This window comes from Lithobates pipiens, unplaced genomic scaffold (assembly GCF_037356315.1).
Source record: "Lithobates pipiens isolate NorthernLeopardFrog02 unplaced genomic scaffold, aLitPip1_a1.2 Scaffold_16, whole genome shotgun sequence".
Classification (NCBI taxonomy): Eukaryota; Metazoa; Chordata; class Amphibia; order Anura; family Ranidae; genus Lithobates; species Lithobates pipiens.
Genome location: NW_027507748.1, coordinates 603,250,498 through 603,268,838, shown reverse-complemented (window position 1 = coordinate 603,268,838; position 18,341 = coordinate 603,250,498). Strand labels below are relative to the sequence as shown.

The window sequence follows — 18,341 nt, the reverse complement described above, 5'->3', positions numbered from 1 at the left end:
GAAACAGCAGGATCCTGGATATAGAAAAGAAGCGCGGATGCCACCCCTTCTCCTCACACATGGAGATGTAGGCCATCCAGGTACGATAATATATCTTTTATGAGAAGAAGATTTCCACGCCCTCAACATAGTTGGGATCACCGAGTCGACAGACCTCGGTTCCTCAACACCTGGATCTCAATAGCCAAGCCGTTAAAGCCAGCGATGGTAAAGCAGGATGGAGAATCGGACCTTGAGACAGAAGGTCCTCTCATAACGGCAGCTGCCATGGGGCGTCCGCCACCAGGCGCACTAGGTCTGCGTACCAAGAACGATGAGGTCAATCTGGGGCAATCAGCATTACTGGGATCCCCTCGACTTCCACTCTGCGAAGCAAACGTGGTAACAGTTTCAGTGGAGGAAAGCCGTAGTTAAGCTGGTACTGATCCCACGGAGCAACCAGCCCTTCTGACACGTCTGCCCACGGATCTTGTCCTGGACATTAATCTCGGCACCTTCCAATTAAGACGAGAGGCCAGAAGATCCACGTTTGGTGTGCCCCACCTCAGGCACAGTAGCCTGAATACCTCTGGATGCTACGCCCATTCTCCTGGGTCCAGCATGTGGCGATTCAGATAATCCGCCTGCCAGTTCTCCACTCCCGGGATGTAAATGGCCGACAGGGCCGGTACGTGTCGCTCTGCCCACTGAAGTATGCGAGCGGCCTCCCGTGCGGCGGCTGAGCTTCTAGTTCCCCCTTGGTGATTGACGTATGCCACAGCCGTGCCGTTGTCTGACTGGATCCTGGTTGGACGCCCCTTAAGTCTCATCGACCATGTGGAGAGGCCCAACCTGATCGCTCTTAGCTCAAGCAGATTGATCGCCAACTTGGATTCTTCCGCCGACCAGAGGCCCTGAGCCGACTGAACCCCCATCACTCCACCCCAGCTGGATAGGCTGACGTCCGTTGTGATCACTGTCCACTTCAGCGGTAGGAACGACTTCCCAGACTGAATCACCGGGAACCTCAGCCACCAGATCAGTGAATCCTTGACTGACTGGTGCACCTGGATCTGTTGATCCAGGGACAACTGATATTTGTCCCATTTTGTCAAAATCTCCTTCTGCAGGACTCTGGTGTGGAACTGGGCATATGGTACTGCCCCGAAGGAGGCCACCATGAGTCCTGGGACTTGCAAGCAGAAGTGGAGCGACTACCACTTGCGGTTCATCAGCAGTTTTACCGCGGATCCGAGAGTCTGCAGTTTGTCTGAAGGGAGAAACACTCTCGATTCTCTGGAGTCCAGCAGCAAGCCTAGGTACTTTAAACGCTGAGTCACTATCACCGACTTTTTTTAGGTTCAACAGCCACCCAAATTCTTGCAGGGTCTGCATGGTGATCGCCACATCCTCTTCTAACTCTGAGGCGGAAGATGCGCTCAGGAGGAGATCATCTAGGTATCACACGATTGCGATCCCACGTTGCCGCAGCAACGCCAAAACTGGATCAAATACCTTGGTAAAGACTGGGGGGGGCTATTGCCAGACCAAAAGGGAGAGCCACAAACTGGTAGTGGGCTTTCTCAACTGCAAATCACAGAAACGTCTGATGCCGAAGGCATATGGGTATGTGCAGGTATGCATCCTGGATGTCTAAGGGCGCCATGATGTCACGCCATGAGTCCCCTTGATGGAGTGCAGCGACTACTGAGCGAACTGATTCCATTCTGAACCTCTGCACTTTCACAAAGCGATTGAGGGCTTTTAGGTCCAAGATTGGACGTACCCCTTCCCTCTTGGGAACTACAAACCGATTTGAGTAGAATCCATGGAAACATTCCGATTCCGGAACCGGTACAACCACCCCGTGACTCAGCAGGTCCCTTTAATCCATCCACTCTAGCCAATCAGCGGCCAGACAGAACAACGATGAGGACGTCAGGGGCGAGCGCGGGACTTTCGAGGGTCAGGTAAGTAAAATGGGGGGGGTGGCACTGTCAGATGTTTTTTGACCTTAATGCATAGAATGCATTAAGGTGAACAAATATTTCCCTTGTCCCCTGGGCTGTTTGCCTTGGCAATAGAGCCCTTGGCGATTTTGATCAGGGAGTCTCCGGGTGTTCAGGGGCTTGTGGTGGGTGGAGTGGTAGAGAAGATTTCGCTTTATGCGGATGATGCTCTACTCTATTTGAGTGATGCTGGTCCCTCGTTAGCAGCTGCTTTGCAAATATTTGACCAATTTGGAGCCCACTCGGGTATCCGCATCAATTGGTCTAAATCCACTCTACTTCCTTTGGATGGTGGGGAGGGTGGTGGCCCGACCTCCGGACCGTTGGAATGGGTGTCCTCCTTTAAGTATTTGGGAGTAATGGTGTCCAGGGACCCTGCTCACTACTTTCGCCTCAATGTAAGCCCCCTGCTCCGCTTCGTTAGGAACCGATTCCGCTCATGGTCTGCATTGCCACTGAATCTGTTGGGACGCATCAGCATCTTTAAGATGATGGTGCTGCCCAAACTCAACTACATTTTTAGGAATAGTCCGGTGTGGGTTCCGGTCACTTTTTTTAAGGAGTTGGATGGTTACCTTACCTCCTTTTTGTGGAATGGCGCGACCCCACGTTTGGCCAAGGCCACGATGCGCCTTCCTACACATTTGGGGGGACTTGCCCTTCCTGACGTGCGGGTTTATTACTGGGCTGCAATGTTAGTTACAGCTTATTGGTGGTTGGAGGGGAGTCCCTCTAATGCCGCGGTGTGTCTGGAGATGGCCCGGGTGGGCGGGAGACGGGACCTTCAGGAATTGGTGTATCGGGGAGTGAGGGCCTATCCGGACCTCCCGACCCCGACGAAAGCTACATTAAAGGCGTGGGTTGTGGCTAGGCATAGGTTTTCGGGTGATGAACAGTGGTCCCCTGCTCAGCCACTTTGGGATAACCCTACCCTACATCATTTTCGTACGATTCCGGACTGTCGGGTGTGGGATAGATACGGGATAAGGACCCTTCGGGACATTATGCCTGCTGGTACACTGCTGACGTACGTACAACTGGCTGGGAGGCATGGTCTTCCTGGGTGGATGTACTTTCGGTACATACAACTGCGTCACGCGGCTAGGGCCCAATTCTCGGTTCCCCCTATGATCCAACTGGAACCGGTAGAGGATCTCCTGTCTGATAGGGCCTTGCAGAAGCCCCTCTCGGCGCTGTATGCTACCCTATTGCCGAAAGACATTCCCAGAATGGATAGGCTATGGGAAGAGTGGCGAAGTGACATCCCGACACTGACTAGGGAGGATTGGGAGGAATGCTTAAACTATGGTCCCAGGGTAATGATAGCAGCGGGAGATAAGCTGATTCAGATAAAATTTCTTCATAGAGTGTATTTTACCCCGGTCAGGCTGTCAAAAATGTATGCTGGTAGATACCCGCACTGCCCCCGCTGTAGAATGCATCTAGGCACATTTCTTCATATGTTCTGGGAATGCCCTGCACTATCTACCTTTTGGGAGGGGATCTTCGAGCATATGAATGTCCGTATGGATCTATCGGTCCCCAAAACGCCAGAACTTGCTCTTTTGGGAATACAGGAGGTTGCCCAGAGACCGCACCATAGTAGGATACTCATTTCTGTACTTTTTTTCTATGCTAAAAGGGAGATTCTATTGCGATGGACTTCTCCAGTTCCGCCTAAGGTGTCTGCATGGGAGGATAGAGTTAATACTGTGTTACCCATCTACAAGCTAACATATATGAGTAGGGGGTGCCCTTGGAAGTTCGACAAGGTGTGGTCCCCCTGGACTGGATTCGCGCCTGGTTAGTGGTCCGGGAGGGAGAGGATTTTATTATTATTTTTATCCTGTTTCCTCCCCTTCCCTCTCCCCATACTTTCTCGCTTCCCTCACTGTTCTTCCTTGCTTCTCCCTTCTTCTCTCCTCCCCCTTCTTCCTCTTCTCCCCCCCCCCCCCCTTTTTCTCCCCTTCTTGTTCCCCCCCCCCTCTCCCCCCCCTTCCCTTCCCTCCCCTTTCCTTTCTCCCCTGGTGGGCTGTATCACTGCAACTGGTATCCTAGAGCTTACTCGTTTCCATGTTTCACTATGGTTACTACAATGACCTTGTATTTTGTCACCTGTATACCTTGTATGTAGATTCTGTATTTTGCTATGGTTCAATAAAGCACTCCTGATTCTTAAAAAAAAAAAAAAAAAAAAAAAAAAGGGTGAACAAATATTTACGTTTACAACCCCTTTTAAATGCAGGAGTCCCCTCTACCGGGATTGTGGTTTTTTATTTAATCTGGATACTGGGGGGTCCACAACTGGAGGAGCCGACCATTTCTTGAGAAGGCTTTCCTCAAAAGGGTAACGCACCGCCATGGATTTGGGGACTGAAAAGGTCCATTCCTTGTAAATGAACTTGTCAAAATAAGTCAGATACGGGAACACCTTTAGGTGAACTTACTGGACCCAAAGGGGACCACTACATCAGCAGAGGGATCTGCTGGCTCCTGAATCTTCAGGGTATCGCGCACAGCTGTAAGTAGTGCTCCAACAAGTGTATGGACCTGGGTGGGGACTCATCCTACTGTCCGAACGGTCTTGGTCAGCGTCATCTGGCAAGACACAGCAGGGGTCACCAGCCTCAGCAGGACCCGAGTCTGCGTCAGAGCTCTCTCCAGAGGAAGGGGGGGGGGCTTTTTTGCACCCATTTCCCCACGTGTCACCTCCATCTTGGCAACAAACGAATTGAGGACCACCGTCAGGGTGTCCATGGGCACTGCGCAGTCCGCAGGCGACCCGGTTGCAATTGGCTGGATTTCAGAGGAAGAAACGCCAGTTTCTGAAGCTATGCTGACCCTGTCTGCCACCCGAAGGGGACTTAGGACATTGACAGTCCCACCTTCCTTACTGCTGCTGGCTGAGGGGCTTTTTCCCGCTGGACTCACCACCCTGAGGGGTTCTGCAGGTAGTGCCTGTGGTCCCTGTTGGCTCCCAGGTGCAGAGGAAACAGTGCTGTGTCGGTGGAAGCAGCTGCAAATGGCGCTAAAACCGCTCTGAAGTGTGCTAAGGCTTCAAGAAAATGGCCACTCAGCGTGCAGCACAAGGACATAAAAACAAAGTGAAAATGGCTGTGAGCACAGGAGCACATGCTGCCACTAGAGAACACTAAAAAACGTGTTTAGGCTTCAAGAAAATGGCCGCCGGTGTCCTGGATAGGAAATCACCAGGAAAATGGCTGCTGAAGCCCAGGAGAGCATGCTGCCCTTGCCCACACCCAAAAGCAGCTCCATGAGGTACAGGGAGAAAACAATGGCGGTGAGCACAGCACTGCGCAGGACACCAGGATGGCCTCACAGACACCTTCCAGGGGCAGGAAGAACAGGACCGAGGACACGGCTAGCCAGCACCCCCCCCCCCCCAAGGTGAGAGCCCCTGCATAGACACACACACCGCTCAGCAGCTACATGCGGGGGGGGGGGGGTAGGGACAGGGGAGAGAAGAGAGGGAGGTGAGGGATCCCCGAATCGACCTCCCAGGGAATGCCCAGCTGCTCAGCCCCACCGAGGCAGGGAGAGCTGTACTTACCAGTCCTGAAGAGCTGGGAGACATTCCATCACAGACCCACTCACTGATCTGTACAGGGTGGCTGCTGGCACAGCATACTGTGACGCAGACATCAGTAGCTCGGTCATATTTTTTCCCCCGGAGCATAAAAGCGCACGACCACCTCTGGAGCTGAGGTTTTCCGTCGTGACCTGCCTAGCACGTAGCTGCGGCCTGCACATGCTCGATGGCTGGACTGGGGAGACTACAAGGATAATAGTATCCAGCCTGTCACTCAGCCGGCTGTTGATAGTAGATCATCTTGAGCAAAAAGTCCAGCTTTTGCCGAAAAAAAGCACAGACGAGGTCCTTCTCCTTCACTAGGCAAAATAACACTGATGACTGCATGGCAGGCTGGAGTGTTGTTGCCCAAAGGACCGCCACCTGGGCAGAACTAAAATGTTCTGAGTGTTGTATTACAATGAATGCCTAATATTCTCCTAGTAATGGGCATAACAACCCAATAGCTAAGAGGAGCTGTGTCGGTTGGTGAATATAAGCAAAATAAAGTTTTGCCTTTAGTTATTCTTTGCGTACTGGTGATACTGTAACAGAATATTTGTAGAATACAGAGAAATACTTGGTGCACAAAGTACAAGTGGGCTTTTTACTACAAATGTAAACCACCTAGTTACCCACACATATTAAGAAATTACAACTGGTAGGGAAAACAGTGTCCATATATCCCACAGGACAAAGTCATACACTTACTTGGAATGGGAAGGAGAGTCTGAACTGGAGGTGCAGGAGGGGGAGGTGGTGGTGGTGGTGGTGGAGGCTTTGCAAATCTTGCCTTGTGATTGTTCATGCATGTTGTTGAACAATATGGCTCCATATGTCCATTTATTCCAATGCACTGAGTCATGTCAAAAATTCTACATTGAGCTTTGCATCCTGTGCAGCTGGTTAGCTTCCCGTGTTTCTAAATAAAACAGACCAGTGAAAATGATTCAAGAATTAATACTCTGTAAATTAGAAACATGTAATATAAGTATATTCAGTGGTACTAAAACAAAAGCAATGATTTCAGACAGGTTACATAGTACTCAATGGGGCATATTTATGAAAATGAATCTGGTCCTAACTGCTGCCAAGTACAGGTCTTGGTATTTAATGCAATAAATTACATCACAACAGATTTCAAGAGACATCCCCACAACTATCACCGTCTGTATCCCATGAAACAAAAAGAAAAAAGGCTGTTAAGTTGGAATTGAATGCACAAAACTAGGAAATCTACTTCTATGGATAACCCAATCCTTTCTTTCCCTTAACAATTTCTACTACGGAACTTGCACACACAAAAAAAAAAAAAAAAAAAAAGACACCCGACTGCTGTCCACCTTACCACAGGTTTGAACATATGAGACACTTCTGAGAGGTTTAGGCTGGCCTGAAAAACTAATGACTGGATAAGGTTTTATTAAATTTTTTTTGCTAGAGGTGCACTGAATGGAAATTTTGGTGCCTAAACCAAAAATGCAGGATGCACTTGGCCGAAACCAAAAAGGACAGTTTAAAAAAATAAAAATAAATATGGGTTTATAGATAAATTGTATTATATTCGACTTTGAGTTTATTGTTAGCCATTATCGATACCTCTAGTGCAAGACAAATGCATCACTTTAAATTCTATGTATGTGTTCATATTGGTCTGTTGAGCTTCCATCGTGCTGTTAAAAAATCCTGCTTGCTGAGTTTTTGGTCAGTTAAAACAAAAAACGCACCTCCTCTTTGAAATGCATTGAAAAAATGTGTTGCGTTTTTGATGCAGCTTTTCAGTCACATAACCTATGAAAAACCCACCACAAAGCACAGTAAAGCCTAAAATGGCGTGTTTTCAGGGCCTTTTTCTCTATTGGCAAAATGACAAAAACACAATTTTCAATGGGTATAGTTTTAGCGTATATATATATATATATAAAAAACACACAAGTGGCTGCTTACTAATATAAGTTTACAATGCTACTGTATGTGCAATATAAAAAATACACATATTCTGGCAGTTTACTCAAATCCCAATTGAACGTTATTTTTGTAGTGCTGCCATCAAATAGGAGAGTCAGACTGCAGCTTTCACACACAGACCAGTGGCCCAACTCTTTAAAGGGACTGCAAAAGGCAAGTGTTTTTTTTATCTTAATGCATTCTATCATCAAGATAAAAAAAAAAAAAAAAAACACAACACTTCTGTGTGCAGCAGCTCCCCTAATACTTACCTGAGCCCCATCTATATCCAGAAATGATGTTGATTGTCTCGGCTGCACAGGACTGGATACAGGGAGCTGTGACTCGACTCGGATGCCCCCATAGCAAGTTGCTTTCTGTGGGGGCATGCAACAGGAGGGAGGGGCTAGGAGAGCCGAAGAGGGACCCAAGAAAAGGAGGATCTGGGCTCCTCTGTGCAAAACCATTAAATAGGTCATGCAAGTATAAAGTTTTTGTTTTGTTTTTCAGTTAAAAATAACAAGACCTTACAAGGTTCTTACACCCTTCGACCCTCCCCCTCCCATAACACTGCCCTAATCAAAAGCGCTCTTGCTCCCTGAGCAGCACTGGTAATTGGGACAAATGGATAAATGGTTGGGGGGAGGTTAACCACTTCCCGACCGGTGTCTTGTCTAATAACGTCCTCCATCGGATAGTGTCCGCAACACAGATTCCGAAAATTGCCGAGGATGAACGGCGCCTGCGCCGTGAGTCCAGGTTCTATTCCCACTATCCAAGTGGATATAGAGTAGGAATAAAAAAAGAGCCGAGCGCAGCGAGGCCGAGCCCGAAGCGTGGCGAGCGAAGCTCGCCCGCGAGGGGCCCTTTAATACTCACAACGCTATGTCCGCTTGGATGGTGGGGCTACCACCTCCACTCACGGCGCAGGCGCCGTTCAGCTTTGGAAATTTTCGGAAGCTTCGTCTGCTCCGTACTGCGCATGCGCAGTACGGGGCGGACGCTATATGATGGCCGGACACTATACGGCAGAACACCGATGTACGTCAGCAGAATGGCACGGGTAGGCAAATGGGCATACCGCCGATCGTTGTAAACAGCATCTCCCAGTTCTGCCTAGCAACAATTGATGCTCCATGTGATTGTAGCAGAGATCAGTGTTCACTAAAAGAAAGCCCAGCCCCCAACAGTTAGTAACACGCCCCTAGGAACACTTAACCCCTACACTGCCACCCACTGGTTAACCCCTTCACTGCATTTGTATAGAAATGATTGCTGTATAAATGACAATGGTCCTAAAAATGTGTCAAAAATGTCCGATGTGTCTGCCATAATGTCGCAGTCACAAAAAATAAAAAAAAAAATCGCTGATCGCTGCCATTACTAGTGAAAAAAAAATATTAAAAAATGCCATAAAACTATCCCCTATTTTGTAAACGCTATAACTTTTGCGCAAACCAATCGCTTAATGCAATTTTTTTTAACCAAAAATATGTAGAAGAATTAGGGTCCTTTCACACGGGGCGGATCAGTTCTGATCCGCCCCGTGGATGTCCGTTTGCTCAGCGGGGATCACTCCGCCGATCCCCGCTGAGCAGGGAGATGACAGGTCTGTCTCCGCACACTGTGCAGGGACGGACCTGTCACAGCGCCGCTCTCCCCTATGGGAGATCGGATGACGACGGACCGCAGTGCCCGTCGTCATCCGATCCGATCCGCAGACGGATGGAAAAATAGCTTTTTCCTCCGTTACACTTTTTCGGATCGGAGCGGGTCGGATGTCAGCGGACATGTCACCGCTGACATCCGACGCTCCATAGAGCTCTATGGAGCACCCGTTCAGGTCCGCCTGAAAAACTGACAGGCGGGCCTGAACGGGACGTTAGTGTGAAAGGGGCCTAAGTATCAGCCTAAACTGAGGGAAATTTTTTTTTTTTATATATATATTTTTGGGGGATATTTATTATTATAACAAAAAGTAAAAAAAAAATGCGTTTTTTTTCAAAATCGTCGCTCTATTTTTGTTTATAGCGCAAAAAATAAAAACTGCAGGGGTGATCAAATACCACCAAAAGAAAGCTCTATTTATGGGAAAAAAAAGAACGTCATTTTTGTTTGGGAGCCACGTCGCAGGACCACGCATTTGTCAGTTAAAGTGATGCAGTGCCAAATTGCAAAAAGTGGTCTGGTCTTAAGCCAGCAAATTGGTCCGGGGCTGAAGTGGTTAATTATGTCACAATGCTCATTCCTCCTATTAGCATACTCCTGTCATGGCAGCACAACCGATTGGCTCCTTGTGCCATTTCTCCCTCTCTCAGTCTGAGCTCTGCAAGAAGCTGACAAAAGGGATGCATCAATACGGTGCAAATGCTCTGGAACCTAAAACCTGATACCTTTGTGGTTTGATTTGAATCCATATAAAATGAATGGGCTCAAATTGCACTGCAAAGAATCATAAGTGACTTGAAGAGGAATGCGGTGCGATTCCTGTCCAAATCACATGCTGTTTCCAGCACTGCTCCTGTGCGAACCCAGGCATGCCATAGTGACTTCAGTCTGGGTTAACACAGGAGAAGTGCGGAACACCACATGCAATTCAAATAGGAATCGCACCGCATCCCTATTCAAATTGCATGCAATTTTTTTCATTGCGATGCAAAGGTATCGGTACCACCGGACACTTAAGTGTCAGTACCTGTAGGTATAAAAATGGTAATCGGTACAAACCTAGCTGACACCAGGTCAAATTCAGGTACATACACTATTAATATATTTTAAATGTAAGTAGTGTATTAATGACTAAAGAGCTGCATTCATTTGAGGTTTATATCTATCTGCCTTAAGTTCAGAAAATTTTCAAGAACAGATGTATATAATTGCTAAAATCATCCTTAAAAAAAAATGAAGAAAGAAAATAACTTGGCTTGTCATGCTGTTTCAGTGGCTTCAAAACCAAGCAATCTAACCAGAACCTGTTTTAAGGCCGAGTTCTGGGCACAAAAATGATTTAAAAAAATGTGCTGTATTAACAAAAGGATAAAATGCCTTTACAAAGCCAGATAAATACCTTTGGAAAAAAAGCCGTGACCACATTCTGCTGCACGTAGCCTGTGCAACAAGCAGACTTGTGGGACAGGCCCAACCCACTACAGGCTGCCTGCAGAAACTACAAGGATGCCAGAGGCAAGACCAGTCACCCTGCACAACCAGAGAGCAGCAGAGAATGGCCTTTATTACTGGAAGCTCCTGCACAACATTTCACACTGGATATTTGTACAGGACTGCAAGTCAATTCGGGAAATACTGGAGCCAGCAGCTGCACGATTCTGGCCAAAAACGAGAATCACAATATTTTTTGCTTAGAATAAAAAGATCACGATTCTCAACAAAATCTTTCACATTATACAAAAAAGGGCTAACTTTACTGTTTTTTTTTTTTTTTTTTTTTATAATTCATTAAAGTCATTTTTTCCAAAAGAAAATGCATTTGAAAGCACAAATACAGTGGGACATAAAATATTGCAACAACCACCATTTTATTCTCTACGGTGTCTACTAAAAAATATATATAATGTTTGGGGGTTCCAGGTAATTTTCTAGCAAAAAAAAAAAAAGATAAATTTTAACTTCAAACAAGTGTCAGAAAAAGGTTTAGTGTTTAAGTGGTTAAACAGTTTTCACTTACAAAGTCTATTCCATTGACAAATTGTTACAATGCTTATACTTAGGCTGGGTTCACACCGCTGCGGCATTGAGAACCGGATGTGATTCACACCGCACTGCAGTGCAAATCACATCCGATCTCTGTGCGATGCGAGTTCAGCCATACAGATAGTATGGCTGAATTCGCATCGCACCCGCCGCAAACTCGCATGGGACCCTTTTTTTGGTCCGCAGCAGAATCGGATCGCATGGGTGTTCACACCATGCGATCCAATTCCTGTCCGAGTTTGCAGATCGCACTGCGATATGCGAACTGATCTGGGGGTGTCATTAACATTTCACTGACACTCCCAGCAGTCCAAATAGGGCAATAGGGCAGTGTGAACTGCCGGCGGGAGGCATGCGATGCGGGAAAACGCAGCGGATTCGCGGCGTTCCCGCATCGCTCCAGTGTGAACCCAGCCTTAAGTTCAACTGATAAAGAATGTTGCGATTCTTGGCAGACTGCCCAGTTTTTCTCTTTTCTTTTGACGCTGTGGCTTCAGAAGAGCAGAGAGAATTCTTTGCATAGAAAGAATTGTGAAACACTTCATTGCGATAACGATTCTTGACGATTAATTGTGCAGCTCTAAACTACGCAGTAACTATTATTTTTAAGGGGGACAGCAATGGCAACCTGCATTTCACTCATAACTGGTATATATTAAAGCATATATAAACCAAACTTAAATGTAATATATTGCAGGTCACTCGATGTGGCTGCAATCATTTTCTTTTTTAGGCTTAATGTCCTTTATTTTCACCTGGAGAGTCTGCCGGGAACACTTCCAGTAAAGGGATGACCATGCTCTCTGACTGCTGTATTTATGGAGGAGCAGCCTTGTCGCCCTAGAACAGTGATGGCAAACCTTGGCACCCCAGATGTTTTGCAACTACATTTCCCATGATGCTCATGCATTCTGCAGTATTGTTGAGCATCATGGGAAATGTAGTTCCAAAACATCTGGGGTGCCAAGGTTCACCATCACTGCCCTAGAACAAGACTACACACCATCTCCCACTCATCTCCATAACACTGCAGAGGGAAGTTTTCTTCACAGTTAACAGAGATAGATGGAAACATTTTAACTGACAACAGGCAGCACAAAATGCTATCACAAGATCTCCTCTGACAGGATCAAGGGGCAATAAAAAAAAAAAAAACTAAAAAAAACAAACACTTTCAATGGCTTACATAACAGACCAAAGGGGAGGAAATAAGCCCACTGTCGGTGTTCACATACTCTTGATATTGAATCTTTAAATACCGTTCTAATGTCACCTAGAATCTATAGTAAGTTTATTACTCTATGGGATACAAATGATATTTTATCATAGCATTAAACCCAAATGAAAAGCTCATTGTGTATTACTCACAAAGCCACTAAAGAATGTTTTGTGTAGTGTAAAATATACCAGATCGATCCTGCCTTCAGCTGTCCCTCTCATTATCTCTGTCCCCCCACTGCAAGCTCAGATTGTGTAGACCAGCTGCTGTCCTCTACTGAGCATGCTCATAATTCAGTCCCCTTCTAAACTTCAAAATTGTACTATTTTTTTTTTTTTAGTTAAAAACAAGCAGCTGCCCTGTGTAATGGTTTTGCACAGAGTGGCCCAGATCCTACACTTCTTGGGTTCCTTTTTGGTGCTCCTGGCCCCTCCCTCCTGTCAAGTGCCCCAGAGCAAGCAGCTTGCTATGGGGGCACCTGAGCCAAGCCACAGCTTCCTGTATCCATTAAAACATGGAGGAGCATTGACCCACCACCTTTCTCTCCGCATTGGCTGACTGACAGTAGCAGGAGCCAATGGTGCCGTTCTGTGGTCTCAGTCAATGAGGAGGGGAGACCCGGACAGATGAGACACTCCTACAACAATCGCTGGATCTAGATCTAGTATTAGAGGGGCTGCTGCACACAGAAGGGTTTTTATCTTAATACATGAAGATTAAAAAAAAAAAAAACCTTCTGCCATTACAACCACTTAAATTTCCTCCTCTTTCTCATCTGTGCAGCCCACGTGACTATAGTGTCAAATATACACAGCGGTAAATGACACTTCACTCCCTCACACATACTCCTATGGCTAAACACTATGGAGTGGGATACAGTATGCTGATTACTCCCCAAAAAAGCTCAGTTTTAATATAAATCAGTATTAAATATATCAAATGTAATTGCTAATACATATAGAATAAAAAAAGAACCTTGGATGCAGGTGCCAGCTGAACAGAAAGGTAGTGTCAATCATTTTTGATTCTGCTCACACCATATCAACCACTTCCCAACCGGCTCAAAGCGATGTACATCGGCAGAATGGCACGAGCAGGCAAATTGGTGTACAGGTACGGCCATTTGAAGTTGCCGCCCTGCCATCGCGTGCGTGCTCCGGCCGGGGCCTCTGTAAGTTCTGTCGCGGGTCCCGCGGACTATCACCACGGGGGTACCTACGATCGTCTCACGGGGAGGCTGAATGGGGAGGTACCGATGTAAACAGCATCTCCCCGTTCTGCCTAGCAACAAGTGACACTGTTCTCTGTTCCTTGTGATTAGAGCAGAGATCAGTGTTCACTAACACACAGCCCAGCCCCCCAGAGTTAGTAACACACCCCTAGGACACACTTAACCCATACACTGCCACCCCCTGGTTAACCCCTTTACTGCCAGTGTCATTTATACAGGAATCAGTGCATTTGTATAGCAGCGATTGATTTATAAATGACAATGGTCCCAAAAATGTGTCAAAAATTTCCTATGTGTCTGGTCTGAAAGTGGTTAAGGCAAAAAAAAAATACACATTTGATGCTTGTTAAAGCTTTATAGGGGGCTGTAAAACAGTTACTTGATATTTATGATCAAACTAATTGCTCTTCCAAAACATGTTTTTTTTTTTTTTTGTCATGTGACTGGCACAGCACCAATCGGCTGGCCAGACACAGACCCACACTATAGAGGGCATATACAAGCAAAGCAACTGAAGCCCCTCCCTAAGATCTTTTCTTTGCAGATGCCAAGGAACAGGGAAAGAACATAAGACCACACAACGGTGCAAAGCATACTGCAGTGGCATGATCTATGATTTATGTGAATTATGGCAATTACCACTTCTGTTTAGTAATACAAAAAAAAAAAAAGGGGGGGGGAGGTAGGATTCCCTGTGCAGCCCTACAAACCACCTCTATAAGTGATTAAAGCTTACCTGACGTCAGTTAATTTCAGTATTTTGACTTGAAATGTTTATTTTGAGAAAGCTACATTTGCCAAGTCAGAAGGAATCAAACAAATAAATTAAATATGTAAATGTGATTAGTATAACACTTTATATCAAGGAACCAAGTGAAAATACTAGCTTTTATGTATAATAAACTGGTGCTGCCATAACTGCTGGCTATGTGTAAAGGTTGTAATACCTTCTAAGCAGTGCTGCACAATAACTACACTTTACTGCATCTCTGATCCTAGAGAAACGAATCTGCTTTGGTTTAATAATAATAATAAAAAAAAATGCTATACAAGAAATTTAAGTTGATTTAAAATACAAAGGAAAATGTGAACAAGTAGCACATAAAATGTGGAAAACGTTCATGCTAACTAAACTCAAGCCGACTACCCCCCTTTATATTTAAAAAAAAAAAAAAAAAAACTGGAAAGATTTCTAAAATAAAAAGGATTTACAAGATTACATTTCTGTTCATTTTACAAGGAACCTAAAGTGGTTTTCATAAATAACTTTTTTTTTTTTTTCACTAGGTACTTTTGCAAAGTGGTGCATATAAAAGGTTAAAAGCACTAACCCATTGATTGGGTTGCTTTAGGAGGGATGTATACACCCCTCCTAAAGCACCTCAAAGATGCGGCTTGCAGGACTTTTTTTGACGTCCTGCCAGCGCTGCGCCTCAGTGTGAAAGCACCCGGGCTTTCACACTGGGATTGCAGATGAGGCTTTTTCAGGGGCTTTACGGGCACTACAATTAGCGCTAAAGTGGCTGAAAAACACCTCCAGTGTGAAAGGAGTTTTGTACAGTAATCAGTGGCTATTTTTAGATCCGATCGCTGTATAGGTCCCAAAAGGGTGTCAAGTGTCCGATATGTCCGGCGCAATGTCGCAGTCCCCCCCCCCCCCAAAAAATAAAAATAAGAAATAAATAAAAAAAACACTGACATTACTAGTAAAAAAAAAAAAAAATATATATATCCCCATAAATATATCTCCTATTTTGTAGATGCTATAACTTGTGCGCAAACCAATCAATATACACGTATGGCGATTTTGTTTTGTTTTTAGCCAAAAATATGTAGAATACATATTGGCCCAAACTGAAATTATACATTTTTTGGGGATATTTATTATAGCAAGAAGTAAAAAAATATTGGGTTTGTCGCCGTTTGTTTATAGCGCAAAAAAAATAAAAACCGCAGAGGTGATCAAATGCCACAAAAAGAAAGCTCTATTTGTGGGGAGGATATCAGCTTTGTTTGGGTAAAATGTCTCACGGCCGAGCAATTGTCAGTTAAAGCGATGCAGTGCCATATTGCAAAAAATTGCCTGGTTAGAAAGTGGATAAATGCTCCTGGGGCTGAAGTGGTTAAGATGGCAGTGTATTAAAACGAAGACATGAAGTTATTGCTTAACTTTTTTTTTTATTACAAAGCACAGTAGAGGTCGATATATCGGCCGATATTTGCCGTTTTTTAAATAATCGGCATCGGCCGATTGTTCTGATAAAAAGCCGCTTTAGAACTACAGCGGGACTTTGAAATGACTTCTGTAAGAAGTCAGTGTGAGTTGCCTGAGTCGTCATAGCAACACTTTCCTCCTCTCTGGGCAGACTGCCAAGAAAAGAACTAAATGATACAATGTTTACACTTCAATGAATGAAATCATCTCAGTGTGTAGAAGTTCTCAGTTTAACCATTTAAAGACTAAATCTTTTCTGACCCTTGTTGCTTACAAGTAAAAATCCTGTATTTTCTGCCAGAAAATCACTTAGACCCCCCAAAAATGATATATATTTTTTTAGCAGAGATCCTAGGGAATAAAATAGCGGTTGTTGCAATATTTTATGTCACACGACAGGTCTTTCAAATGCATTTTTTTGGGAAAAAAATACACTCTTTAAAAATAAAATAAAAACAGTAAAGTTAGCCCATTTTTTTTTTTTCGTCCAAAAGTTTTGACTACCTTTTTTTATTTAATACATAGGTTTTTTTTTTTTTTTTAATCTAAATCATACATACAAGTAAACTGATTGGAGGTTTGTTTTGTTTAATAAATGTTTAAATGTAAGAAATTTTCTGTATCACTTATGAAGGCTGCTTTCACACTGGAGCGTTGATGGTAAAACGCAAGTTTTAGCGGCTCTTTACCATCATTTTAGCGGTGCTATTTGGCTGCTAGTGGGGCACATATAACCCAGCTAGCGGCCAAGGAAGAGGTTAAATGCGCCCATGAAGCACCGCTCCCAAATCGCATTGCATGCGCTTCGGCAGTGGTGCCCATTCATATCAATGGGCAGGAGGGGTGGAGGAGCGGTATACACCAATCCAAACGTGCTGCTTGCAGGACTTTTTTTTTTTAAGATCCTGCCAGCGCATCGCCTCAGTGTGAAAGCACTCTGTCTTTCACACAGACTGCAGGGGAGCCATTTTGCAGGCACTTTACAGGCGCTATTTTTAGCCCAAAAGCGCCTGAAAAACGCCCCAATGGGAAAGGTGTGTTAGATCAAGGGGGATTAAAAAAATAATAATAATAATAATAAATAAAAAAGGAAAAAAATAAATAAATAAAATAAAATCGGCCTAACATATCGGCCCAAAAAAAATCGGCATCATATATCGGCTATCGGCCGCCATGATTTCTAAATATCGGCATCGGCCAGAGAAAAACCCATATCGGTCGACCTCTAAAGCACAGTATGTTTTGCAAACACAGCATCATACATATACCATGTAATAAATGTTTATTTAAAAACCAGAAGTTTAATTAAAAAAAGGAAACTAAGTGATTTTATAACTTTTTATATTTAGTTTATAGCCATCATATAGGCTCCAATTATATAACTTCTTGTTGTGCAGTGTATTTGCCACTAGGCGTCATGGTTTTACCAAGTATATATTTATGAACTAAAATAAACTACAGCAACACTTTTTAAATAAAGTAAATATTTTAATGAAACAAGTTAACAATAAAATATACAATTCTGGAATTTGTCTGCTAACAGCATAAATAAGTGCAGCAAATATGCATCCCCACCACCTGTAAATAGCAATAGTAAGTTAGTAATATATAACAAGCCAAAACATTTTAAATTCATTAAGTGTATTATTCGGTGCAAAGGGCAATTTTAAAAAGGCAACCACAAAAATCCCTGAAGAGCTAGTACAAAAAAATAAATAAAAAGTAATTGAGAGAAAATAAAAAAAACAGCTATTGTTGAACTCTCCTAAAAATACTTTCCTCCACTTACCTCAATACTTGAACCTGGAACAAATATGCATGTAGCTTCTAGCTTTCCTGATCTGCATATTTATTCCAGGTCAGCGAATGAAATGAAGACAGTGGGGAGTATAAACAGTCATGCATTTTCAGAATAGCAACCAGGTCTACTTTTAAGACCGTAAAGAAACGCTCTACCTGCTCGTTTTAGGACAACCAGAGAGTCAACCTAAAACTGATATTTTGTGTATGGATTGATCATTGTAGACCGAATCTCCTTCTGCCTTTAGATATCTCCGAGGTGCTGGTGCCACAGCAATTACAATTGATCTGCCCCTACCATTGGATTATACTTTTATTTCAGGTTGCAAAGAATACCATAGGAAAATGAAAGTATGTGTAAATACCATCAAGGAACTTTCCTAATTTGGTCTGATTTGGTCAGTAAATTTACCATTGGAAATATTTATATATATTTGTTTTTTTTTGTTTGTTTTTTTAAACAAACACACCACACACTTCCTGTGTTATCTCGGCGAGTTTTAAAGAAAAATTCACCTCTAAGGTTGCATTCACAACTGAGTTTTTTCAGCACGTAAAACGCTCTTTTCAAAAGTTCAAAGAGGTCCAACGAGCAAAATCCCATTCATTTAAAATGGCCCCTGTTCACAACTGAGCGCTCT

The 18,341-nt window shown here is 44.2% G+C and overlaps 1 protein-coding gene across 2 annotated transcripts in view; it reads right to left on the bottom strand.

Annotated features, from left to right (window-relative positions):
* The window catches only part of ZMYM2 (zinc finger MYM-type containing 2), a 150,345-nt gene that overhangs the window by 78,878 nt on the left and 53,126 nt on the right, over positions 1 to 18,341 (bottom strand). For both annotated transcript variants that reach the window (XM_077483994.1, XM_077483996.1), the window contains exon 6: positions 6,289 to 6,499. In XM_077483994.1, the coding sequence (XP_077340120.1) occupies positions 6,289 to 6,499 (211 nt within the window). The remainder of the gene's footprint in view (positions 1 to 6,288; positions 6,500 to 18,341) is intronic.